Here is a 26424-nt window from a genome sequence, read left to right on the forward strand (position 1 = left end):
TCTCCCTGCTCAGTGAATTGCAGGCTCTTTCTGCTGCCTAATGAACAATTCCAGTATGCCCTCCCCAATCTTCCAAGCCAGGAAGTCCTCAGGACCTCTTATCCCATTTCAGTGCTCAAAGCCACCCTCTATACCTTATCCTCTTAGTGCTTACATCAGGTTTTCGCAATGTTAAAATTCACAATAAAAAGAAAACAAAGAGGAAAAGATTCTGGCTTCTGGTTCCAAGTCCTAGGCTCAGCCTGGCCTGTATCAGCCCTGGGTGCAATTGCTCTGTGCAGGGATCCCAAAGCTAGGAGAAGGAATATCCAGGAATTACTGACAAGTCCTGGCAAATAACAGCTGCTCACAAAGTCAGATTTTTAAGATGAGAAATGGACAGCTGAAATAAACTTGATGAAATGTGGAAGACTCAAGCTAACTGTGTAACAATTTTAAAGTGCCTGTTCTGAAGCATGGGAAGCTGTAACGATCAAAGGAAGTGTTCCATGTGTATTTTTTTGCACGGGCAAAATAGCATGTTTTTCATAACCCTTGGAAAGGGTTAGAATTTATTTTTTCCACAAAATACATGTAAATGCCAGGTTAGTTTTGAAAAATCCAGGTCTGAACAGTTGAACAGCAGTACAGTTTTAAGTACTTCTTTCAAGATATGATGATGGAAATACTTTTAATAATAGTCAGTGTTACCAGACTAACCTACTATAAATAGAAACTAACCTCAGTAACACCTACTGTTAATAATAATAATATTTATATATTATACTGTATATAATAATTTGTACTCATGGACAAAAATCAAAGTGAATCCACTTACCTGCAGGTAACAGGGGCCAAAACAGAACCCAAGTCTCCCTCTCTACTGCTTAATGCAAGAAAAAAAATTCCTTATGGGTTTGTATTCACTACAGGATGAATATCGCTTAACAGAATTAATGCTAACGCTGGAAGTGGGAACACAGGGGAGTCAAATGTAGGTACACCCAATGTGGTTTCATGGATTTAGGCACACAGGCATGTAAATCACCCTGGGTCCTGAACAGGTTTGTCGACATACAAGTGTGTAGACTTACAGAGCTTGACCTCTCAAGGACACAAGCCTAGAGACTCCTAGACTCTTCCAGAGTATTTTATCCAAGTCAAACTGATGCACAGGTGTTTATTAATAGAACTGGAAAGGGTTCAATATTCAGTGAGTAAGCTATGGTCTTGCTTGCCTTCTCCTTGCTCTTTAGCTTGCCAGTCCATAAGCCACAGCCTTATCGGGCTGCAATTTGCTATTCTTCTCTTTGTAATGTTTTCCAGCTGTCAAATTCTAGAAGTAGCATAACAAAAATAGAACTACCGGAAGTTTTATCTTTCACCTGATTTGAAAACCCTATTACAGGAAAATGAAATAAACAAATATTTAATTTTTATAAAACAAGTTATTTTAAGAAAGACAGTCCTACCCACTTTCATTCATCTCCTGCTTACTCACTAAAAAAGTAAAAATAAAAGTCACGTATAACTGGAAAAATGTGCGTTTAACTGATCTAACTAAGCTGTGTTCTCATTACTGTTGTCATGATTTCCTTTGCTCTCAGACTGCATTCTGTCACTTCTACTATTTTTAATTGTTACATCTTGAACCAAAGTAGACTGAGAGCTTGTCACAACACGGACTGTCTTTGATTACACTTTTGTATAGCTGAGTTCAGACTCTGCTTGCTACTGAGAAGTAAACAGTGGCACTTCCCTTCTCATTAGCTATTTGTGAAATCTGAATAAATGATGCTTTTTCCTTCACTGGGCCTTACTTTATGACATGCAGAGTGGTCTTCCGTAGACGGAGCATCTGGGGGACTGTAATGGAACTGCATAAGGCTTGAGCCATGGGATGCAATCCAGCTCCTGGCACAGTTGGTGAAGAAGGGAGAAATCGTCCAAAATACTGTTGAATAATGTTCCCAAGCAGTTGATTCAAATAGGCCCCCTGAGTTTGGGGCTGACAACATATAAAGGACAAGCCCTGTAAAATAAAATTCAAAAAGAAAAACGGAATAAATCTTTAACAATACTAGACTGCATACATCCTAGAAACTGCTACACTCTGTGTGTAAACTACTGCTGCACACAGAATGACTACTGCGTGAGAAATAAGGATCAGTAATTTGCTGCAGCTACAATGGTCTAAGGATAAAGACAAAGTCAGGCAAGGCTTATGAAGAAGAGAAAATATCTTTTACTAGGTAACTAATACACTTGGAAGATGAGCTCTGGGACACACAAGCTCTCCTTCACATCGAAAATAAAACCAGGATATTTCAGACCTGAGGAAAGGCTTCTATGTCCAAAAGCTCTTTTCTTTTTCAGCTTTGTATGTGGTCTAAGAAAGATATTAGTCAAACAAGGTGTATGAGGAGAGACAGAGCACCTCATCAGTTTGTAAAGCAATTCATGATATTTTTGTATGAACGGCACAGTGGAATAATGAGTGCTTAGAAGAGTGGTCTGACAAACAATTTCATTCTTGGTGTAAACAGGTCTTTGTAAGTTAGACACCAATCAAAGGACATTTAGAGATTTTTTTAAATCTGTTTAAAATAAGGCTTAAACTGTGTGACTTATCCAATATAAGCTATATTGATGCCAAAGAAAAATCTATAATGAAAGTATAAAATGTCCAGAAAGTGCCGATCTGAGCACTGCCCCACAGTTATACAACATATACATGTTACAACTGTGAAAAAAGACCATTTCTCTTACTGATACAAGTCTCTGTGAGAGAAAGTTAAGAGTTTCTTTCCCCTTCCTTTGATGACTGAAAGGAAGAATAAATCACTAAAACCTGAAAAAAACCTCAGTTCTCTCCTGTCATGAGGGTCACAATAAGCAGTACAAATACAAGTCTCTTCAGAGTTCACAGTCTTCATAACAACTTTACCCAGCAGGAATAATGAGGTTAAAAAAAAGTGGATAAGCATAGAGGTCACTAGACAGGAACTTCAACAGTACTTGATTTCTTTAAAAAAAAAAAAAAACTTAAATTTCAGTTAGTATTGCAATCCGTATGTTTGCCAGAGTCTAATTTTGGTAGAAGGAATACTTGCTTAAATAGTGATGGTAAGGTAAGCTAAGGCCCCTAATATATGAATGAATAGTTCAGGACTCTAAGGTATAAAATGTAGAAACACATGAAAGCTCCTTTTCTTCCCAGGCTACTGACATAGGAGTATTGCTCTTGCTCTTACAGGAGCTCCTTCCCATAAAGATTCTGTCTTTACCTGCCCATGTGAACATGAAAGAAGAATTCTTTTAGGAAAAAAGCAGGTTGAGACCACAGCTAAGAGTCTTCTTGGCACTTTCTTGAAATGGACAGTTCCCATTTTTGGTTCCATAGTAAATAAATAGAGGAAAATGAGATTTAAGAAATAAAGTGCTTACAGATCCGCCTGAAGGCTTCCTGTAGGAAGCTGTCTTGGATGAGAAACACACTGCCACAGAAGCCCTCCTTAACACAGACATCTTTGGTTAGGGCAGAAGTTCGCATGCCTCTAGAGCTCCTTGGAAATTTAGGTAAGTCCCAATGATAAAAGCTACACTTACTGAAACAAAACTTGGGCTTTAATGATCAGTTCAGGTTCTCCCAGCCATTTGCTTACATAAGCAAAATTTTGTACTAAAAGGCAGTTGCTACTATATCAGAATTCCTAAAAACATGGTATGACAAATGCAAGACTCAGAGAGACTGTAATAATGACATTATTTAGTTTGTGAGCTTGAGTGTTTGATGCTTCCAATGAGATGTTGCGGGAGATATAAAAGAGCTGCTTGTGCTTTCTGTGGTACTGCTCTTATAAAAAGAGAAAATATTCCATAGTCCTATAATCAAAGCTGGAGCTCTCAAGTCTCTAGACTGTTTCAACACTAGTAACAACTGTGAGGAAAGTGTATTAAACTATCTGATCTGAGAGACGTGAAGATCACTGCAACCTTACAGACGATACCTACTTATAACATTCAGTTCATCTGAGAGGTAAGAACAACATCAGGTAGAGAACACATACGGAATATAACATCTGTGAAGAAGTAATAATTATAATTATTAAAATAAGAGAATTCTTCAAATTGAGGAGCAGCAAATGCAACGTAGTATATAAGAAAAAAAGGAAGAAATCGGTCACTATGAAATACTACGAGTTACTTTTCTTAAGAAATGATCTTAAAGTTAGTTGATAAATGGAAGAAAAATCAAGGAATATTAAAATTTAGATCTCTGAAGGAACAATGCCTAATTTTTGCAGCTCTTGTAATAGTTTCATTTGACAGAACAACGTTAGCATGATCTTTCATGCAAGCATTTTCATTTCTGAGTTGAAGTAAACTGATTTTTTTGGGATGTGGGACGAGGAGAGAGAGAAGTAATCTGAAAAAGAAGGAAAGAATTAAATTAAAAAATACCACCCTGAAAAGAACATTTCTGAAAAATATCTTGTTGGTTAAAAGAAAAACAAGGTCAGAGGTTACTATCTTTTTTTTTTTCTTTGGTTATCTAATGAGGATAGAGTTCTCTAGAAACCCAGTAAGGAAAGCTGTTAACTAAAGATGCATTTATAAACACTGAAAAACCCTTTGTTCTGTAACCTAATGTTTTCTTTAGAAAGGATTTTAGTTTCTTTTTTGATGGGTCAGGCTGAGATGCTGCCTCTTAAAAGAGGCATGATTTTTTAAAATCACACAGCAATATCAAAATCTCTGTTTAATAAGAACCTACTTCAGATTGGAAGTTACAGTTTCAGCACCAAAGGATTCCGAGACACAAATCCTCTCCTCTAACTGAAAACAGTGAGAAAAATCACCTTCCATTTTGTGGGGAGACAAAGAACCCCCACCAAAACAAAACACCTTCTCTTGTTTATAGTAGGAAATACATGGATCAGTCCTTACACACGTAGGGCATGTCTACAGCATCAAAGCTCTTCAGGGAAGAATTCATCAGACCTTTAAATCCTGATGATTCTACTGCTCCCTAAAAGTTTCCAGAAACGACTTTGGGTTTCTGTTTTGGGAATGAAGGCCCTCTGGCTTTAGCTCAACACTGGGTTCTTTATTTTCGAATCCTTCCTTTGGAAGGATCCTTTGGAATTCTTTGTCACTCCAATCTTCAAACAGGGCAAGAAGGAGGACCCTGGGAACTACAGGCCAGTCAGCTTCACCACAATCCCTAGAAAGGCGATGGAGCATCTAATCCTGGACACCACTTTCAAGCACATGAAGGTCAAGAAGGTGATCAGCAGCAGTCAGCATGGATTCACCAAAGGGGAAATTATGCTTAGCCAACCTGATAGCCTTCTATGATGCAATGATTGGTTAGGTCAATGAGGGGACAGCAGTGGATGTGTCTACCTGGACTTCAGCAAGGCTTTTGACACTGTCTCCCATCACATCCTCACAGGCAAGGTGAGAAAGTATGGCCTAGACGAGCAGATAGTGGGTGGATTGAGAACTGGCTGGACGGCAGAGCTCAGAGGGTTGTGGTCAGCAGTGCAGAATCCAGTTGGAGGCCAGTAACTAATGGTGTCCCCCAGGGGTCAATACAGGGTTCAATCCTGTTCAGCTTATTCATTCATGACCTGGTGATGGGACACAGTGCACCCTCAGCATGTCTGCTGATGATCCTAAACTCGGAGGAGTGGCTGACACACCAGAGGGCTGTGCTGCCATTCAGAGGGACCTGGACAGGCTGGAGAGCTGGGCAGAGAGGAACCTCCTGCAGTTCAATCACAGGCAAGCGCAGGGTCCTGCCCCTGGGGAGGAAGAACCCCAGGCACCAGTCCCGGCTGGGCACTGACCTGCTGGAGAGCAGCTCTGCAGAGAAGGACCTGGGAGTGCTGGTGGACAACAAGTTGAGCATGAGGCAGCAATGCGCCCTTGTGGCCAAGAAGACCAACGGTCTCCTGGGGTGCACTAGGCAGAGTGTTGCCAGCAGGTCGAGGGAGGTGATCCTGCCCCTCTGCTCAGCCCTGGTGAGCCCCCACCTGGAGTACTGTGTCCAGTGCTGGGCTCCCCAGCACAAGAGAGTCATGGAGTTCCTGGAACGAGTCCAGTGAAGGGCCACTAAGATGATGAAGGGACTGGAGCATCTCTCCTATGAGGAAAGGCTGAGGGAGCTGGGACTATTCAGTCTGGAGAAGAGAAGACTAAAGGGGGAATCTTATTAATGTGCGTAATTATCTGAAGGGAGGTAAAGAGGATGGGGCTAGACTCTTTTCAGTGGCGCCCAGTGACAGGACGAGAGGCAATGGGCACAAACCGAAACACAGGCAGCTCTGTCAGAACATAAGGAACAACTTTTTTACTGCAAGAGTGACTGACCATTGGAACAGATTTCCCAGAGAGGCTTGGAGATATTCAAAAGCCATTTGGATAGGGTCCTGGGCAGCTTGCTCTCAGTGACGCTGCTTGAGCAGGGAGGTTGGACTAGATGATCTCCAGAGGTTCCTTCCAACCTCAACTGCTCTGTTATTTTGCGATTCTTTTTCTTACAAAGTGTAGAGAGCAACAGACCTCCATGAGGTCTGACAATACCGTATCCCAAGTCACAAAAAGGATGAAGTACGGGCATTACATGAAGCTGGGAACTTCTGAGTAGAATGGAAAATATGCTAGGCAGTACTGGCCAATGATGTTATAACAAGGAAATTACATGGTACTTTCTTTTAAATCCTATCAGTAATTAACAAAGACGAAGGAAGCTACTGTTCATGTGACAGAGGAAAAAAAACTGCATGATACTGGACTGCAGTTCTGGACCAGAGGTCTGAAGTCAATCACATCAGACCCTGAGAACAATCTCTACAAAGTAGATGGACATTAAAGAGTAGACAGAGCTGCATTATTTTCTTAACTGTGTTCTTTAGTTCTCTTCTGAGGAAAAAGATGAAAAAAAGGCAAGGAAATTTTAAGGGGAGCACAGAGGCATGGCAACATCTGCTCCTCATTTTAGCAGAAAGACAACTGATTCCTGTGTGTGTTCACTGCAGGAACCTTTTGTGGCCAGAGCTGCCTCTTTCTTCTGATTTATTCATATATCTGCAAATCACCTGTGGTGAGCGAAGAACCGATTAGTATGGATTACTGGAACTATTCACTGCAGAAATGCCAAGCTACCTAATGATGACTTATAATATCAGTCCTGCTGTTGGAATAAATTTGCTGTTCACCAATTAATGTTGTACAATTCCTATTAAACACATACTATAATTCACAAAATGTATTAATAAGCTTGCTCAAATACCAGACCACAGATGCGGCTCACAAGAGGGCTTTTAAGGTCTGATCTCTGACAAATGCTGAGCCTGCACAGCCCCATTAAAGTCACTGGAAAATGTATGTGCCAAGCATTGCTTAGAAGCAAGCTCTTTCATTGCTGTCCTGTATTTAGACAGGAATCAACCATCTTCTGTATTTGGACAGGACTAACACTCACAAATCAAGCAGGGTATCTTATCTTTCCCATCATTATGCACATTATGCTTATTCCATGCACCTACACTGTATTCTGCAAGATATTTTCAAACTACTACATCTTCTCTGAAATCAGTTCTGCACAGTGCTTCAGTTCTTTCCCATATTACTGGTAAACATACACTAGGAATCCTCCAAATCGTTCTTTAAGAAATCTAAACTGTTCTGAATCTCTGTAGAAGACTTCAGCAATCCACTAATACAAAAATCAACTCAATTTTTTGCAACAGCAAAATATATGTTAAATTTTACATGTCCTTACCTCATAACAAAAAAAGCCCATAAAACTTTAACGTAGCTGTTCACTCATGTTCTCCATGCTTTACCTTCTAATGTCTGTCACTCAAACAGCTCTGAAGACAACTATGATATTATATCCCAACAAAGTCTTTCCTAAGTAAACAACTATTATCAAAACAGATGGTGCGCAGTAAAAGGAATAACCATATAGCAACCCTTGGACAAGAAAAAGCATCAGTTTTAAAGCTGCAAAGCAATGCTAGAGCTAATCTTGATAAGGCTGCCTGAATGACTGAGTTTAGATAAGTCAAAAGTGAACAGATCAGCTGCCCAAAAAATATCAAAAGGCACAGCCCTATAGCTCCCATTTATGTATACAGTTAATGCAGACAAAACAAACTAAACACAGCCAGTCTAAACTAAAAAGAGAGAAATGCAATGTCTAGCCTTAACATTGTTCTTAAACAGTGCATTCAACTATTATTTTTGCCGGTGTAAAATTACCTAATGCTTGTTAATGTCATCTCTTAAAAATAAACCTGTATGTTTTGGGAGGTGGGGGTAGGGGCTAGGCAGATGGAGGAGGGATTCAGTCATCAGTTTTGATGCATTATGAAGATAATAATAACCATTCCTAGCTATACTGTGAGGAAAGAAGAAGGAGCTTCGTAGGTTGTCCTAAAAAAGATAAATTGGCCTCTGCCATTACAGGGTGACGAGCAACAGCAATGACTTCTCTAGTACAGCATGACGGCACTACTCTCTCTGTTTCTAAGGAAGTTGTTTAGCCAATTGCATTACCATTATACAGAGAATGAGGCAGTCTGGGGAATTGCTTTCTATACAGTTTAGGAATTCTATAGGACTTTATGAAATTGCTGCATCAATGAACATATAAAAGTGATTACCTGCTACGAGAACGGATTTCGAATCCGTCTCAAATCAGAAGCAGTGGAGACAAACCCAGAGAGAAGGATCAAAGAAATCACATTAAGACTGGCTCTTGAAAACTTAGGAAAGCGGTAAGTTTTGCATGTATGCAAACTAACATGTTTTCTGAGATCTGAGGAGTTTTTCTGGACAAAGGAGCCCATGCTGAGGAGCTGGAGAGTGACAACCAGGACAAGCAAGAGAAGACTGAGATGGAGGCTGGAACTTTTCAGAAGGTTGGACACCCTACATTTGGTTTTCTAAATTCCTATTTTCTATTTTCATGTAATCTCCAAAGAATTAAGTTGTAAATTAGAGTATTAGCAGGGACAGATCTATGGGACAACGCTTGTCTGACACTAAGGCAAAGCAGAGATCCTGCACTAAAACACTGCTGTTCCACCCTGATGAATGGGCACCAGACAGAGAGCCATCTCCCAAGGACAGAATCTGATCATGTATTTCACCAGCAGCTTAAATTAATCAAGGTGAGATTATTCCTAGAAGACTCAGTCTATCTATCTTCCCCACCACGGCTAAATCCTTTCCTCGTCACATACACTGTTATATCACTTTTCTCATCTGCCTGATTTTTTTTTGCTAGCTGTCAGTTGAATCAGCTCACAAATTTGAGTCATCCCATATTCACAAAATCATTAAAAATCCTTAAATCATTAAATCACACATAGGGGTGAAAGAGAAGGAATTAACACCTTTTCACTGGCAGCTAACAATTTCACTGGCTTAAGTCAACTGTTAAACAACAACCTCAGAAGTTAAAGATAATGCCTAGAACCCATTCAATCTCAAAGGAACCCAGAAGCTGTCCTGTGAGAATAATTTTTTTTTAAACTATAATTGAATATTTTCATTTTTGAGTTGAGGGAAAGGAATTCTGAATGAATGAAGCCATTTGAACCCTTAAAAATTTTTGGAACTTTCTAAAATAAAAACAGTTGAAGTGTAAAAGTTCTGTATTGCAATATGAAAAAAAAAAATCTTCTGCTCTTTGTCCCCTCTTCCCCTAAACTACTTCCCTCCAAAACTGCCTGTCAAACTAAAGAATAGCTTGGATTTTCTGGAAGCAGTATTTTTTCTAAACTAAACTATTTCATCACTAAAATCATCTAGCTCAGCTTGAAAGCACATGGTTTAAGTAGCAGGCTGCTGAAGGTCCCATAGTAGGGTCAGAAAGTCAAAGACAGACAAAGAAAATGGGTAGCAAGGGTCCACAACACTTGGACTTCAAAACTAACTTGAGTGGTTTCATCTTAAAACTACATCCGCATGTGCAGACTACAGAGAAAAAGCATAATATGCTCTCTGGCTAAAATACTAAATTAGCAAGCAGGCAATCACATTCTGTGGTAATATCAGTGTCCAGATGGTCTTAGATGTAGAAAGCTTCTGAAAATACCTACAGAGCAGCAAAGAAGCAAGTCATATGCTGCACATCATTATATAATCATATTAATTTCCACATGAGATGCTATCAGTCACTATGCAACTTTTGAAAGAAGAAATAAATCCAAGAGATGTTTACAATGTCATTATTTCACTGTTTCACAACTGATAACTCTTAAGGATTGTATTAAGATTGCAATCAAAACAAAGGCTACAAAGGAAGGGAAAAGGGTAAGCCCAAGAGACCGAAGGACTTACAAGGAATGATATGTCAACTTACTTATTTTAAAAATATATCCTTTTCTCTTCCTCACCTACAGGAACTCACCCTTTCTGCAACATCATCAAAGCTTACAAAGTTTCAAGACTAAGAGGTAAGCTGAAGGAAGAGTGGGAGGAATAATGGACAAGAAGGCTTTAGTCACGTAAGCATAAACAACCAGAAAGGAATTTGCTTCAGCAAAACATATCCTCAAACTGTTAAGATAAAACAGTCTTATGATATGCAGAGGGTTGTCTTTGTTACTAAGAGTAACAAAAAATACTGAGAATAGCTCATGTTTAATCATCCACTGTTGGCAAAGTCAAGGATGATTTAACACATACTCGTTTGCTTCGGTTTCTCAACAAGGGTCTTCCTACCCTTTATGATTATTTGCTCCAGTGTTTCAGAAATCTCTCACATCAGAGACCAGTGTAAAAAGCAGGTTAGTTTAAAGCTTCTCGAGGTACAGTGATCAGACCAGCAACTCTCAAGCATGTAACAGCATAGCGGCACACACTGAGAAGGAAGCCAATGAGGTGGCATTTTTCCTTCTGCTTCCACAAGAAGAAAAAACTTCTCTTGCTTCTTCTTTCAATTCAAACAATGCTTGTTTTGAACAGAGGAAAAAATTGTCTGCTATACAAACACTTTCCTGAAGCTAAGTTTGTCTGATGATAATATAATTCAAATACTTACCTGCAGATAAAGAGGGAGGCTTTCCTGAATGGCAGTCAGCAAAGCCACAGGCAGCTCTTTGTCTTGCTGGAGCACAGAGTGCGGCAACAACAAGCAATCTATGATGCGGAAGAGGAGCTGCTGTGCTTTGGAAGTAGCCAGTATTGGTGCCCAGAACTTTACAAGACATCCTGTTGGAAAAGAATCAAGAAATCCCAAAGTAAATTATAGCCGGGGGTGGGGGGGGGGGGGGAAAGAAAGCCTAAACAGGCAATTTGTTAGTTAGATAATCCAAGAGTAACAATAGCAACTGAAATGCTCATGCCCACGAACTCTTTCCACGGTACTTGCCCAGAAAAAGCCCAGTGAAGATGATCTGAAGTCCATTTATGGTTCAGCAAAATGAAAGCACTAAATTGTTTTAATACATTAAAAGTTCTTATGCAAGTGAAGTTGCTTTAGGAAAAGTACAGTAAAGCTTTTTAAGAAAGAACAGTTTCTCACATCTCTGCAGGAAAATTAATTAACAGTGGAACATAAAACTATTGCATATGGCACATGTGCACTTACAAACACTTACTTTTCTGTGCGCATTAATCATATTTTACAGAAAGACACTGCCTTTGTCTTCCATTCACATTTGTCTAACTATACTGTGGCCACATCAGCGACTATTCACACAGAGATTCAATGTTAGAAAAACCTTAAATTTGTTTTAGCTCTATTTAACGTTTTTAATTTAGCAAACTAAAAGGAACAAGGTGCAGTCAACTCAACAAAAATAGCATCTTCTCTCCAGATTTTTGTGGGCTCTCAGTCCACAAATTGTGAGTCTTAGAGAACATCTTTCTTGTTTTCAGCAAATTAATGTATTGCTTGCACAACTTTAGCCAGTTTTAAATTCTAATTTTTGAGTTGCAAAAAACTGTAAAAAGGTGTTCATGTGTAAATACCCTGACTTACAGAAACACCTTTATTACAAGTGAGATGCATTTTTTCTTGAGAAAATAACTGCATACTCAAGAGTTTTAATACTCAAAACACAGATGAAATAATACGGGGTGTCTAATTAAATAGATTCTTATGTTGCAGTTTTCACAAACACGCTTGAGTGTATATTTAATTAGAAGCAAGAAAAAGTTTGCTGGGTGGAAAACATAGGAATATCTCAAGAAAATAAGTTTAAGACTTAGTAAATAATGAAAGATCAAAAAGAGCTTGTTACAAGGTATTATTAATCTATAAAAGTCATCCCATCCCCATCTCTAAAAACAACGAAAAACAACATTAATCTTGTGGAGTGAAAGAAAACACAATGATCAATCATACAGAAAAAGAATGAACACTTAACAATACTTCTAATAAGGTTGTCTAAGCTCCTTGTTTTGAAAGAAACACGCTCATTCAGATTGAACGCGCTCCTTTTAGTACCACTGCTGTGATGTACGGGGCAGCAGAAGACACAATCCGATATGTATAGCGTCCATACCTGGGAAGTATTTAGATTTGTTAAGTATCTTTGCCCCTATAATTTCACAACATCACAGAACATTGAAGAAGTGACTGAAATACCCCTAAATAATTTTGTAAAGCCTTTTTTTTCCTCACCTAAAAAGAAAGAACAATATCAATCTAAAAGTACTTTACAAAGTTCCACCATCTGGACATGTGAATGCATTTAATTTGACATTTATCTTGTAGGGCAAAATCTTGCAACAGAAAAGTAAGGCATTTTATAAAATTCAAATTCCAGCACATTTGATGCACCTTCGGTGTTGTGGTCATGCTGTTCACTGTACTCCTCATAATCAGCATGTACACTGTGTTTACATGCATATTATTACCTATATCTTTAAGATACATAAGCTTTACCCTATTATTTAAAGATAAGCGGGTCAGATTCATTCATAACAAACACCACCATTATTTTTGCGTCCTATTACTGGTTCTACACAGTAATGAAAGGGATGCTAGAATATGAGTTTTAACAAAGCAGAGAGTATATAAGAGGAGGAGTTCTAAAAGGATGCATGTTACCATATGACATTTCTATTTTGCATAAGCAGACTTGTCCACTATCATGACTCCAGTAAACATAATGTAGCATTGCATAATACTACTTCACTGAGTTGCTGTTGTTACTGGTTTTATTTAGATAACTCTTTTCAGTGATGAAAGACATGAAAACCTGCTTTCGAATGAAAGTATAATTTTGCAGGGGTCATTTCAAAAACCACAAAGAGTTTAGGTTTTATAGCATCAGCATAAAACACAAAGAAAGTCAGTGGAATAAAACTAAGCATCTAACTGTAATGTCTTGGTGACTTTGCTTTTTTAAACCATTTAAATAGACACTACAGAAAACAAAAGTATGAAAAGTCATGTACATTCCTAAAAGATGAGAAGTTGCAAAATAATTACCTATGATCCAGTAAGTAAGCTGGAGACCTTCTGGAGGTCCTTTTACCTTCAGATAAGGTTTCACATACTTTAACACATCACCTAAATATTCCAGACTCTTTGCTACCATGGCAGATTTTTCAGGGAGTGTCTGAAGGCCACTATAAGTTCTACCAACAGCCTGAGAAAACAAAGACATTGAAATAAAGATTGGATTAAACTTATTAACTCTCACGAGGCTTGGGTGAGGAACTTCTTCTTGAACACAAAACGGAAATCTTCTATGTCATTTCTTTTCACTTAAACTATCTTAGGAGCTAACACAAAGGTACAGTACCTTAATGAATTGGACAAGCGCATTTTTAGGGTCTTGCTTGAATACTGACTCTTCAATATGAGCCTTTGAGATAATGTTTTCTACTTCTTTGAGTTTAAAAACCAGTCTCGTCATTTCAGTCAGCTGCTCCATATAGACTTTGCCTGATTGTTACAAGAGAACATAATAATAAATGTAGTATACAGTTATGCTTGCGTGCTGCTTTTCTATTTACTTTATTCACAAAAATATAAAGTAAAATATGTTTTTAAAATGTCCAAAACACAAGTATTTGGCAACTGACAGCACTTTTCTAGACAAAGAATGTGTGAATCTAATACAGATTTACGAGAATAAAGAATATTAGGGATGGATAACCAAGTCTTTCATTTTGCTGATGGTTTTCTTACAAATCTACAAAATGTGTATGAAAAATAGTTGCTAGAAGATGTGTTCTACAGATAATTAGAACTGCAGTGTTTTGCAGAAAGAAGTGAAGAAGTATTGCTCACTACATAATGAGAAAGAAGCTAAGGAAAGCAAAATATCCAATATAAAATAGGAAAGAATTATTCACAATTGGATTTTTTTTTTTCTTTTAGGGCATTCACAGCATGATTTCTGACTATTTACTTCAGATTTTCACTTTTTTTCAGAGCAGTTTCTCCATGGGGGGAAAAATAGCTTGTCTCCTTGGGAGCAAGTTTTTGTTCTTTGCTTCCAAGGAAACAAGCTCTTTTATCTTTGTTTGTGATAAATTTGTCATATGCAGAACAGGCAAACCATCAATAAATAGCACAAGCAGCATAAAGAAACACATTTTGTAATTAGGTAAAAGTAAAGGAATACAAACAAAAATACATTTTATAATTAGCTGAAAATGTTTGCCAGTTTTGCAATATAGAATCGTTACTGCAAACATTAGGGAAATGTGAACACTTACCAACTGTTCGCTCAGCATCTGTCTTGGCCAGCATACCAGTCGGTTGATCTATGAACATTTGCAAAACGCATCGAAACCAGGAACGCACTGTCAAAGCTTCATAGGATGTGTAGCCCATACTAGAAAAAGCTTCATGCAGTGCACTGCATAGGTAGAAGGGGAATAACAGGCAAAGATATTTAAGATGCGTGAAACGGTGGCAAAAAGTTTCATTTGGCTCTAGACATACAGAAACACTGCATATAAACAATTAGAAATAAAATAACAGAAAAGGTAAATTGCTGCTCCTTTTGAATGCTCTATAGATTTTGCTCACAGTACACTGACGCCTAAATACAGAGAACGTGATAAATTCTGCAATGCCATCTATGGTAATTTAAAGTATACTTACAAATATGTCCATATGTTTTCTTGAGGTAAAACAAAACAGAGAGAAAAGAATTCATACAACGTGGAATTTCTTATTCTAACAAAAGATAATCTAAACTGCTAATAAACCGCTGATACACAACACTGGGAATAGTTTGTCTGATTCAACTTGGAACTTTACACTGACACTACTTAAACTACCCCAGCCTTTCGTCTAAAGCTAGCTCAGGTACCCCTGTGCTACTCTGAAGTCTACTTAGTCCTAACCCTACGTAAAAAGATGGAGAAGAGAAGGTCTACTTTAGGAAATAAAGACATGTCTGATCAGAAGAGTCTTATTAGAAACAGTTCAAAAAGAAAAACATAAAAAGGCAACCTGGAGATGACACAGGAGACTGCTATACTTGCTAAACACTTACAAATGTATATACGTATGCACATGTGTATATATACATACATGCAAATATTTATGCACACACACAGAGCACACTTGCTATGCATACTTTCAAACAAACGCTTGCTACTGTTCTACCAGCCAGCTGTCAGGCCAGAATCAATGGCACCACCAACACTCAGCGCACAATCGGTCTCCTTTACTCTTCAGTATTCCCCAATTTTTACTTCCTTTATCACTGTGACTACCTACTGTAGCCACTTTTTCCCAAGCACATCAGCACCATCTTATTAATTCTGCAGAAACTCCTGGCTAATGGACGGACAGGTCTGTTCTGCACCCTCGCTGCAATTCCTATCGGATGAGCTCTGTCTGTATGTGCTTCAGGTCAGTAAAATTTCTTGAAAACAGTTACACCTTTTTATTTGAGAGATTTCCTCCCTCGTCAGCCCTAGGTGCTTTGACTTTAATGAAAAATGCTTGTACTCTTTTCTTGATATATGTACATATAAATCTACTTATTTTCTACTGAATTTTTACTCATGCTTGCAATAGAGAGTCAACACTGGTCCAGACGACCAAACCGAAGTCTATTTCTCAGTGAGCAACATTAATAAAGATTTTTTCTTTATTTCTTTTCGCGTTAGTTAGAACAAATGACATCCGTACGTTTTGTATGAACATCCCTGCAAAGTGCTACTGACAAAATAAATTAGGAGACAAAACGCAACCAAATAGAACGCAAAAATGAAAATTAAATGCCCGTACCAAAAACCAAAAAAAAAGGATGCTTGTGGATTTTTGCAGTAAGGCATAAACAACAACAACAACAAAATCCAACCCTTACCTAACCTTGATGTACGCAGCTAGTCTGTTTGGCCCAATAAGCACACAAAAACACTTTCTGCTGTAGTCTCACTCTTATTTCTCTTGCTTGCAGGTACACAGGCCACTTATGTATTGCCCTAGAACTGGATAGGAATACGCTCCCAACCCTTCAGAAAGGAATGAACATTAACTACTTGCTATAAGCATGGCGAGTGGTGCATTTAAATCAGTAAGCTTATACATATGCTCAAAGTTAGGTTCAACAGGTTGTAATAATATCATGTGCTACACAACACTGACCTAGAGAGGAATTTTTAGGCAGTATTGCAAAAGAAATACCCAAGCTTGTGCAGATGTTCCCAAGGGCACAACTTGTCCTTCAGAACCTTTATTATTGATATTAAAGTAGCTGATACGCAGAACATAGGTTCAATCCTAAAGAGACCGGGCTGAGCTTGCAGGGTATATAACAGCATCAGCAACAAAATAATCTTTTTATTTTTTAACTGAGAATGTTTGATGTTGAAAATTATCACAGCACAGTAACCATGAAGTCTTAAGATCCCAGCACTTAGACACTTTGATAACTTTTGCTCTACAACTGCCTAAGGTAAATAAGTACATGAATCATATTACAAAAAAATTGTCATCTTTTTAGTATACAATGAAATGACAATGTTTAGAATATAACAGATTTGTATAATTCTACCAAAGCAGAATTAGGTATTAATTGTCCTTTTACAAGGGAACCTGAGCACCTAACCACTCTCTTGATGAGGAAGGGAAGTACCTTTGCCCAAGCTTAGATATTGATGTTTTTGCCTTGATGGGGACACACGCAACTGATGGGGGAAACAATGCAGGTGATCACAACCCCAGTATGTTAGGAGCAAAAGTATCTGGTTCAGTCTGAGTGCTTTCTGTCCCATGCTCACTACACCCAGCAGCGAGAGATTCATCAAAGAAGAGAGGGAGAGAAAAGAGAAAGAGAGAACATACACACACATATAAGCAAAAGGCAAATATCTGTCATTGCTGAACTATGGAGTCATGCTTTCTCCTGCTAGTTCTTTCGACATAGACCCATAAAGTAGATATTTTCAGTCACCCCATGGCCCAACCTTCAAGAGGAGGGCAAGATCCTCTCATTCCTTTTTAAGGCAGCGTTTTGAAATAAAGTTTTGAATTCCCTCTAACTGCAAGACCCACTTAACTTGGGTCTTCCAGTTCTTGCTGAAGTTCTCTAACCGCTTGACTAGCATGCACAAGGCACAACTATCAGTGCTAGCTGCACTTTTAAATGGAACTACAGCAGCAGGGCTTTATGGGGGACTCTTTATCAGCCATGTGTGCATGCTCTGCCCTCGCTAACTCAATCAGGCTCCCAAACACTTGAGAACAGGTATACTTAGGCTGTGGTTTCAAATACAGTAAATGTATTTTTGCCTCAGCCAGGATGGCAATATATCTGCAGATACACATATAACAATACGTTAGGCACTTAATTAATGCTACTAATGACAACTTAAGTAACTACTTTCAGTCACTTCAGTGCTTATTAGGGAAACTGGTAAATAGTCTTAAGCACCTAAATTACACCAAAATTTCAGTTTAGGCATCGAAGTGCTTTTCCTGATCTTACTTGAAGAGCAAAAACCTCAAATTACAAACGGTTATTTATGTACCTAACTCCTATTTCGTTCAGCACGAGCTCGGTATCTGAAACTGTGCATGAATTTGACCCTATCATACAAGACGACTGAACGCTCATCTCCAGAGCTCCAAACCGACACTCTAACACCCTCTTTTAACATCTCCCTGCAAGAAGCACATAGACTCTTATTTGCCAGTAACACTGATACAGTCTTTACCATAGCCATAACCTCTACCATAGCTTTCTTATTTAGTACAATATGTGCCCTCAAACATGTGCAATATTTTTCACTTTCAAATACAGTCCACAAAATAAACACTCCCTCTCTTTCTCTCTCACCTTCCCTGCCTCCAAAGCCTGATTCAGTTACAAAAAAAAAAGCCCATCTTAATTAAATAAAGCCTACTTAAGGCAATAAAATTTCTTTATTTAAAAATAAACATTGGTATGCAAAACACAGGCATGTGATACATACTGTAATCCCACTATTTAATTTAACATCCATTTAGCAGGTCTCAGAAATCCGAGCAGTATGAACAATAGGAACATTAACATGCACTCAAAAATTAGCCTAAGATTGACAAAAAGAAAGTTTCAAAGCATGCCTTTCCTTATAATCATTTTCTTTAAGTTTTGGATACTACCCAGCCCATCCTCCTGCAAAAGTTCTTTGTTTTGAATAAGTCAAGATATTTAAATATTAAATACTTATCATATAATATCTTTAATATCTATAATTCTTTAATCTATAAATCTTTAATATTATCTATAATAATATTTATCTTGACTTTTTATGAAAAGATTTAAGTTTTAAACCTCTTAAGTGCAAATGTTATGAGAAAAATAAAGACCAGTGTGTTTAACTAGAAATTTTAGATTTTACCAAGTTACAACATTCAACTCTTTTTTAAACTGCAGCTAGGGCAGGAGGCTGTTGCTTTGTCAAACTATCAACACTGCCAAAGTGTAACAATAATAGAAGGGGACAGATGGTTACCACTACGGAAACTAAAAATAGGTTATGGGTCCAGGCATTTCACTTTGGTGTAGTCCTAGTCTTCAGAAGAGTACTACTCTGGAGACATTGTTTAGGTCCCCATTTTTCAAAATCTATTCATAATAACACTGTTTCCATTTGGAAAAAAAAAGTAGCTTGCTATATAAAAGACATACAACTTTTGTAAAATACTTAGCTATCTTCCTGAGAATTTTGGATTACCTTAAGCTATCTATATGCAACAAACAAACAAACAAACAAAACAGACCAGCCAACACAAATAACACTGACTACCCCTGTGAAATGCATAGAGGACAAAATAATTTCAGGAAATCTAAAACATTCACAGATGCGAAGAACCTGGACCACCTTAATGAAACATTACTGTTTGAAGCAACCTTTTCCATAACTTTGATGAAGAAATGAGAAGATGCTGGAAGAACTTGAAAGAAAAGGAGGGGCAATTTTTCACCTGTTTTGTATTAGGTGACTTAGATATCTTGACACCAGCTGAGGCCACACCATGTCATCCCATCCAAACAACTGCATCATTGATAGAACAGGCTGTGGCTGAAGATCTGACAGAGCTTTGCTGGGCATGTCCAAAGCTAAGAGAGTAAAACCTGGTTTTAAACAGAGAAAAACATGGCACAGTGTTAATGGTTTCTGTTCCACTAAAAAGCATTGAAACTTCTTGATTATTATTAATATGGTGCTGTTCTGGAAGTACCAGAAATCTCAATGAAAACTGGGCAACTATGGGCAACTGTGCTTTACAAGGTTTTATTTATCTACTCGCTTATTTTTACACAATTCTCTCAGCGAAGAACGGTATTTGGAAACGTATGGAGTCAGTAAAAGTCGGCACCTTTCTAGTTTCAGAATAAACTTTCATATATCAGAGGCTACTGTGTAAATACAGCACTAAGGACAAAGTTACTCTTGAAAAAAGAACAGCTGCAGATCTAGCAACTGGGATAGTACTTGGCACAGAATTTTTGTTAATGAAGTATAACCTTTTGCTGTCCTACTAGGTCCATTGTGGAATATACATCCAATACTAACAGCATAAAAATATGACTCGTTCTTTATGCTGCAAATGACAAATGCATTTAAACTCAGGAAGATGACATAATCGGAAATGCTGAGAATTATTAGGCTACAGGAAATGAGTGGCATCAATGAATCAAGGAAACTGACTTTCAAAGAGAATGAAATAAAGGGACTCACCAATTCCCAAATTCTCCAGGTCAAGTTAAATATAAACATAATATTAATTTATTAAAATAGTGATTTATAAAACTGCATGCACGGAGAAGCTGATTTCGAATTAGCCAGAAGAAGTTAGTTTAAAAAAAAGTTAGTTTAGACAATAACAATGAAGGTTAAATTAATGTTGTAGGGACAGACTGCTTTTAAGCCCTGAAGGAGTTAACGTGTCCTTGTGTGCCTCAGAATCAAAAAAGAGGTTATAAAGGGTCCCCACTCTGCCTTGGGTGAGGAAGCAATTTGTGCCACACTTCTTCCAGATTATCACATTCTTTCTGTAGCATCAGCCATAACATGGGTGGGGGAGAAAGGGGAGACAGAAATGATAATGCGAGACCCAGCAGCTTCTTTGCCTGGCAGGGGGAGCAGCAGAGCTGTAACAGCTGCTCTTCTAAGGCAAGTAGCTCACAAGCGTCGGAAGGGTTTGTCTTCCTCTGTAGTACTGCCTAACGCATCCATATAATGCAGGTCACAACTGCACTCCACTAATCCTAAGCAGAGCCTGTAATAGGTTGGCTTTCTCGTTATTTTGCTGTGTTAATATGAAATAAATAGGAAAAGACACAACACTGTAGGAAACGAATGAAAGCTGTAATGTTAACAACCTCTTCCTCTGGATTTGTATTGCTATTTTCCATAAACGCTTCAGCAATGTGAAACCACTGCCTTTGCACACTGCCTCCTTCATTAATGTTACCTACTAACTACCGCCGGGCTGCTTCAGCTGAACGGTCTTTTAACATTTCTATTGCTAACTCAGTACTTCCGAGCTTATACCTTTACTTAATTCAAACCATGATGGAAAAAATACTGCTTTGCATTTCACTTCTCTAAATTTTAGTTAAATGTATACAAGACTTCATTGTAACTACAGATTAGTCCGGTCATACTAAAATACGTAATAGTACAGAATTATTTTAGCTGAAGTGTTATTGAGAAGAATACAATGCTAACTACTAATGTTAAAGATCTGACTTGGTTTTCTTTCTTTTCACTGACATGCTCATCATCTGGCTGGAGGTGGAGCAATATTCTTTGCCACACATACATATGCAATATTGTATTTCAAGATTAAGACCCTTCAGTGCAAGCAAAATGACAAATTAAAGTGAATTATGAAATAGTTTTATGAGCACAAGCATAACGGTTCAGCAAAACCAGACAGTCTTAACATCAACTTCTTACAAAACGTCTTCAGATGAAAATATTTTACAAAAATAAAAATTACATTGAATCACAGGCATAATGAAAAAAATCATTCAACATAAAATTATAGTCAACTTCTACAAAAAGATACTAATTCCAGATACAGTGAAATAAGTTATTCTCATGTATTTGATATCACACTTGCAACATTGATTATAATCTGTGAATAGGAGAGAAAAATAAATCAGGCGTCCATAGATTCGAACCCCTTTGGAGTTCTCAACCTGTCTGTATTCTATCAAGGAATTCAACACTACAATATCTCATCTTATCATAATATTTAGCACAAGTCTAACTTTTGCATTTATACATGTTTATAGCCACTACACGCAAGTTGAAATATCCCAAATTAAAAAAAGCCTTGAAAGTTTGTGGCCTAAAAAATGGTGACAAATCCAGCAGTTGCATGGAGGGTCAATGCTAACCTGCAGCTGTGTCAGCAAGCTGTGGGGAAGGTGGCATCTGTGCCATTCTCTGACTCTTCAAATAGGGAAAGAAATTTCTCCAGAGAGCAGTGGCGACAGCAAGGTGGTGCTCTTTAGCCGCTAATGGAAGCTGTGCATTTGCGCCCGTGTTCCCTAGCTGAAGTCCCTGGCTTACACGTTTGTGCACGCTCCTAGGGAGAAACCAAAAAAATGTTTACACTCGATAAATGAAAAATTCAGATCTTTTAAAAATGCATTCACAAGAACTTTAAACTGGAGAGTCTGAGAACTGAAGGATCATTTCGTGTAATTAAAACCTTTATGCAAAGACATTATGCGTACCAGTTATTTGATGGATGAATGATGGCATATTAAGTACCATAAAGTTAATGTTAATTACTAATGTCAACCATTAATTATATGCTTTTTAATATGTCAGATCAAAATGAGAAATAGGCAGCTTTAGAACGAACGTTTGCATTTTGCAACTGCTAGCATGACAAACAAGTCTGCTTACAATCCAAAGCCAGATGCTTTTTCAAATTTTTGTCAATAAGGCTTTTAGGATAAGGCTATGTGCAGTAAATAATGGCAAATGATTTTGCTCTATTGTACAGCTTCCTTTTAAAACCTATTTGTCATTTGTAAAACCTCACCCGATACAAGTTTTGATAAGAGAACAGATTCATGCTATGCTGATGCGCTGCAGACAATTAGATTTGACAGCAATGCCCATAGCTTTGTTAGTACAGTAAGGACAAAAGTTACCACTACACATAACTCCCATCTCTTCCTGAGACAATGTGGCATGAATTCAATAACGCACTCAATTTTCTTTGATTCTTCTAGTACCATTCCCGCTACTTAATCTAATTTGGAAGTTGTGACTTTCTAGAGGTTTAATAGAGATATGTCTGCAGGGAATCAATGTTCTCAGAGAAACGGGGGGCGGAGGGGGAAGCATTACTAAATTTGTCTGGTAGAGCAGCATAGGAGGCATTACTGCACTGGACTGATCAACTAAATAACATGCTTATTAAAAACAAGCTGTAGGAATGCACTATCATTCCTGTTCCTATTTATCTTCCGGTCAACTCAATTGAGATTGTGCATTAAAGCACAGGCAGCATTATTACATTTGCTTTATTAAATTCTATAAACAGCACTGTACAGTCGGAGTCAAGATATTTATAAGATAGTGGCAAACAACGAAGGCATCGAGACTTGCCTTAACACTAACGTTTGTAGACTACTATGATTTTTTAAAACTGCCACTGTCACAACAGCAAGCATTTCACAAAACTGTCTTTTCTCCTCAATCTTTAATCTGTGCTCATCCTAATTTGAAATAAAACAAAATAAAAACAGAAAAAAACTCCAGCCCCTAGTTCCCTTCTGGGAATTTGGGAGAATTATAAAAGAATTACACAACTCACAGCACTCATTAGGACATCTGAAATGGAATAATTTTAAATAAAGAGTAGGCTGGCTGCAAGGCCTTCACTTACTAGGGTTGATATTAGAAGCGCATCTCATTATATCAAATTAGTATCCAAAAATTCTGCCTAACACATAATTTAAAACATAAAACATACTGGCTGTCAAAGGTAACGATACCTTATGCCTGCCTGCAGGCATCCATTAGCTTCAATAGGACAGACACAGAGAACTGAGTATCAGCTACGTTTTGAATGGCTACATTTAAGAGATACGGAAGGGTATGTAATATTAAGAGGAATCAAATATTTCTTTGAGATACAACTGCAGTCCAAACATAGCAACAGAAGCCAGGAATTCCAAACCCAATCCCTAACCCAACATTTATTGCCTCTGTGGCTTCACATAAATCATACAGCCTTGGTTAGCCTCAGTTTCCCAGCCATGATATTTGGATAGTACGACAGCTTACCCTTTAAGGGTGCTGTGAAAACTATCAGAGCTTAGAAACTGAGGATTATACTCAAGATGTCAGTTGGTACTCCCATTTGCAAGGCATGTTTTCCAAGATGAATTGAAAAAACAAGTGAGGTTAGCTTAAAAAGTCAAGCAGTGCTTCTTCGGGAATTTCCCGTTATTAAAAAAAAAAAAGGATAAACAAAAGGGTGCAAAAGAAACAAGGTCAAGAGGATGAACAATGAAAAGGTAAATGAAGGGCTAAAGAAGCCAAGTTTAACAGTAAAAAGGGCTTTTCCATTTTATTTTGTTAAAAAGGGAAAAATCTAATACAATACAATGCCTCATAGTGCAGAGAATAAAACGCCATGGACCAAATTCTGCCCTACTTCCATCTAGACTAAACTGTAAAATTGCACAAAGACCTTTTTCTCTCCTCTAAATTGTCTCTCCAAAGAAGGATGGCTTGCATCTCCTTTAGCCATCTATGCAAAGTAGAAGGGTGTACAGACTTCCAAAGTAAGGTAATATATCTCTGTGTCAGTGGAAGGGCAACATGTACAAATCAGTATTTATGTTTATTCATAGTAACCTACACAAATGCTTGCAATGAGGTAAATGCTTAGAATCAATAGGGCATCAATATTTGCTGCAGCTTATGTAGCCAGCCACTTCTACCAACAAGCAAATGTATTTAATTCCACAAAAATGCTGATAAATACAATTTTTATTTTTATTCAGGTTTTTTTCTAACGTTAGACAAGCGTATCATCAAACACTGTTCCATTTCTGAAACTATATATATCTGATTTTCCATTGTCTTAAGACTTGTGGAACCACCGGTTGCCTCATTACAATGATAATAACTTGGTGTGTTTTCTTCTTGTTTTAAATCCTGGATTTTCCATTTCTGTAAAAAGAGGTATTTTTTTCTTTTTGCTAGAAGATCAAATAAACCCCAGGTTTACAAAAGAAAGGAATGTTTGTGCACCCTGACTGAGGAATGTGCCGGACTTATAAATATGGCAGTAGTATGCAGGATTATTTTCCATGTCCTACACCTGGGTAGGGAACTGAAACCATTCATTTGGATGCAGATATTGTAATGATAAACCATGCCTTTGCTTCCTCAAGCCTGGATTACCAAAACATAGTGAAACTTTAGGTCAAACTGGAAAAGTAAAACACACAAAATGCAGAAGCCTGCCTACACAGTGGAAACTGAAGTCACTGCTACTCCATAATCTGCGCTGGCTGCACATTGGCTCCTAGCAATATCATGCCATTTAATTTGATCTATAAAGGCTTAGCACACTGCAACGGGACAGGATGCCTATCTCCTCTTCCCACCAATACCACAGGTGGGACTAGCAGAGACACGGGCCACCATCCTCCATGGCTCACAGACGCTGCTTTCTTCACAGGTAGTGCTCCCAGCTCCTGTGCTCCCAGGCCAGGCCAGGTGGTACCCACAGAACCCGAATGTGCAACACAGCCAAGATTAAATTCTGGGAAGTCTTTTTAAAAGCTCTGAATGACCTTTTGATGTTGAAGCACACAGACTGAGAAAAACCATCAGCAGAACCAACACCACTGGTAAAACTAGGGAGACTGGGTAAAGATATATGAGATATTTCTAAAATGATAAATGGCTTTGATGCTTAGAATTTTAAACAACAACATCGGTTCTTTCAAGAAAAAGTCAGAAGTAAAATGAAACAAAGCATCATCACAGTTTGATTCAAAGACAGGTAATAATAGGAGTTTTGTGCCCTCCGCAGATCAATGGACCTGAATAATACAACACTGACACTTCCCTTCCAAACTCTCTCCCTCTTGCTGCCTCACTGTAAGACTTTCAATCCAGTTTCTTGTTTTGATATTTTGGCAGCAAATGCATTTTGGCTAGGTTGTATTTTAATGTTGCCATAGTGGTGTCAGAGGTAACCAAAGTGCTGAAGGGAAGCTAAGGCTCCATCAGCTATGCGGTAATTATGAAGATTTTAGCACAAGAACTAAAAAGATATGGAAGTAAGTTGATCCAGGGAACAAAAAACCTGAGTTTTGATTTCAGTGAAAAGACAGAACAGCTTTACATTCTTTTGACAAAGCCCAGAACATGGAGGTGACGTCAACGACTGTGAAACGTGGACAGCAATAAAAAGTTACCAACCTAATATCTCCTAAAAATCAAAAATCACATTAACGCAATGAAAAGCATATTTGTTTCTGCTGAAGGGATCAGCAACAAGATATACAATAAAGATGGCATGACAATGAAATCCAAACTAAAATGCCAATGTTAACAGTACTCCATTCCCTAAGGAAAGGTGTTTTTGCTTCCCTTCCCTTCCCTTCTCGCTTGTCAATACAAATAGATTATATAGCACTATTGTATGGCAAAACATTGGGCTTTCCTATAGAAATCTATGCAGCCACACTTTCTGCGGCCATACAAATCATACTGTAGTGATACACTCAAAATTTGTGCTCTTACTACAGGAACAGAACTGTGAGATCTCTCCTAGAAAAAGACAGAGCAGTTCATTCAGCTTTGATGGCCAAACAACATTTACTAAGCGGCATTTCTGAAGTTAGTTCAAAATTACTCACTCAATTTCACTTTCTTCAAACGTCAAAAAACACCAAGACTTCTTTAACACCTCTGCTCATTTCTTCCTTTCCTTTCCCTTCGACTGTTGCTTCT

At 38.0% G+C, this 26424-nt stretch overlaps 1 protein-coding gene across 7 annotated transcripts in view; it reads right to left on the reverse strand.

Annotated features, from left to right (window-relative positions):
- The window catches only part of MMS22L (MMS22 like, DNA repair protein), a 103961-nt gene that overhangs the window by 9286 nt on the left and 68251 nt on the right, over positions 1-26424 (reverse strand). For 6 of the 7 annotated variants that reach the window (XM_068937850.1, XM_068937851.1, XM_068937847.1 and 3 more), the window contains 7 exons: positions 21825-22015; positions 19397-19547; positions 14683-14825; positions 13761-13903; positions 13445-13604; positions 11045-11214; positions 1800-2011 (listed from right to left, as the gene is read on the reverse strand). In XM_068937850.1, coding sequence (XP_068793951.1) covers positions 1800-2011; positions 11045-11214; positions 13445-13604; positions 13761-13903; positions 14683-14825; positions 19397-19547; positions 21825-22015 — 1170 coding nt within the window. The remainder of the gene's footprint in view (positions 1-1799; positions 2012-11044; positions 11215-13444; positions 13605-13760; positions 13904-14682; positions 14826-19396; positions 19548-21824; positions 22016-26424) is intronic. The other variant, XM_068937852.1, reaches the window with a different exon arrangement.

Source organism: Struthio camelus, chromosome 3 (genome assembly GCF_040807025.1).
Source record: "Struthio camelus isolate bStrCam1 chromosome 3, bStrCam1.hap1, whole genome shotgun sequence".
Classification (NCBI taxonomy): Eukaryota; Metazoa; Chordata; class Aves; order Struthioniformes; family Struthionidae; genus Struthio; species Struthio camelus.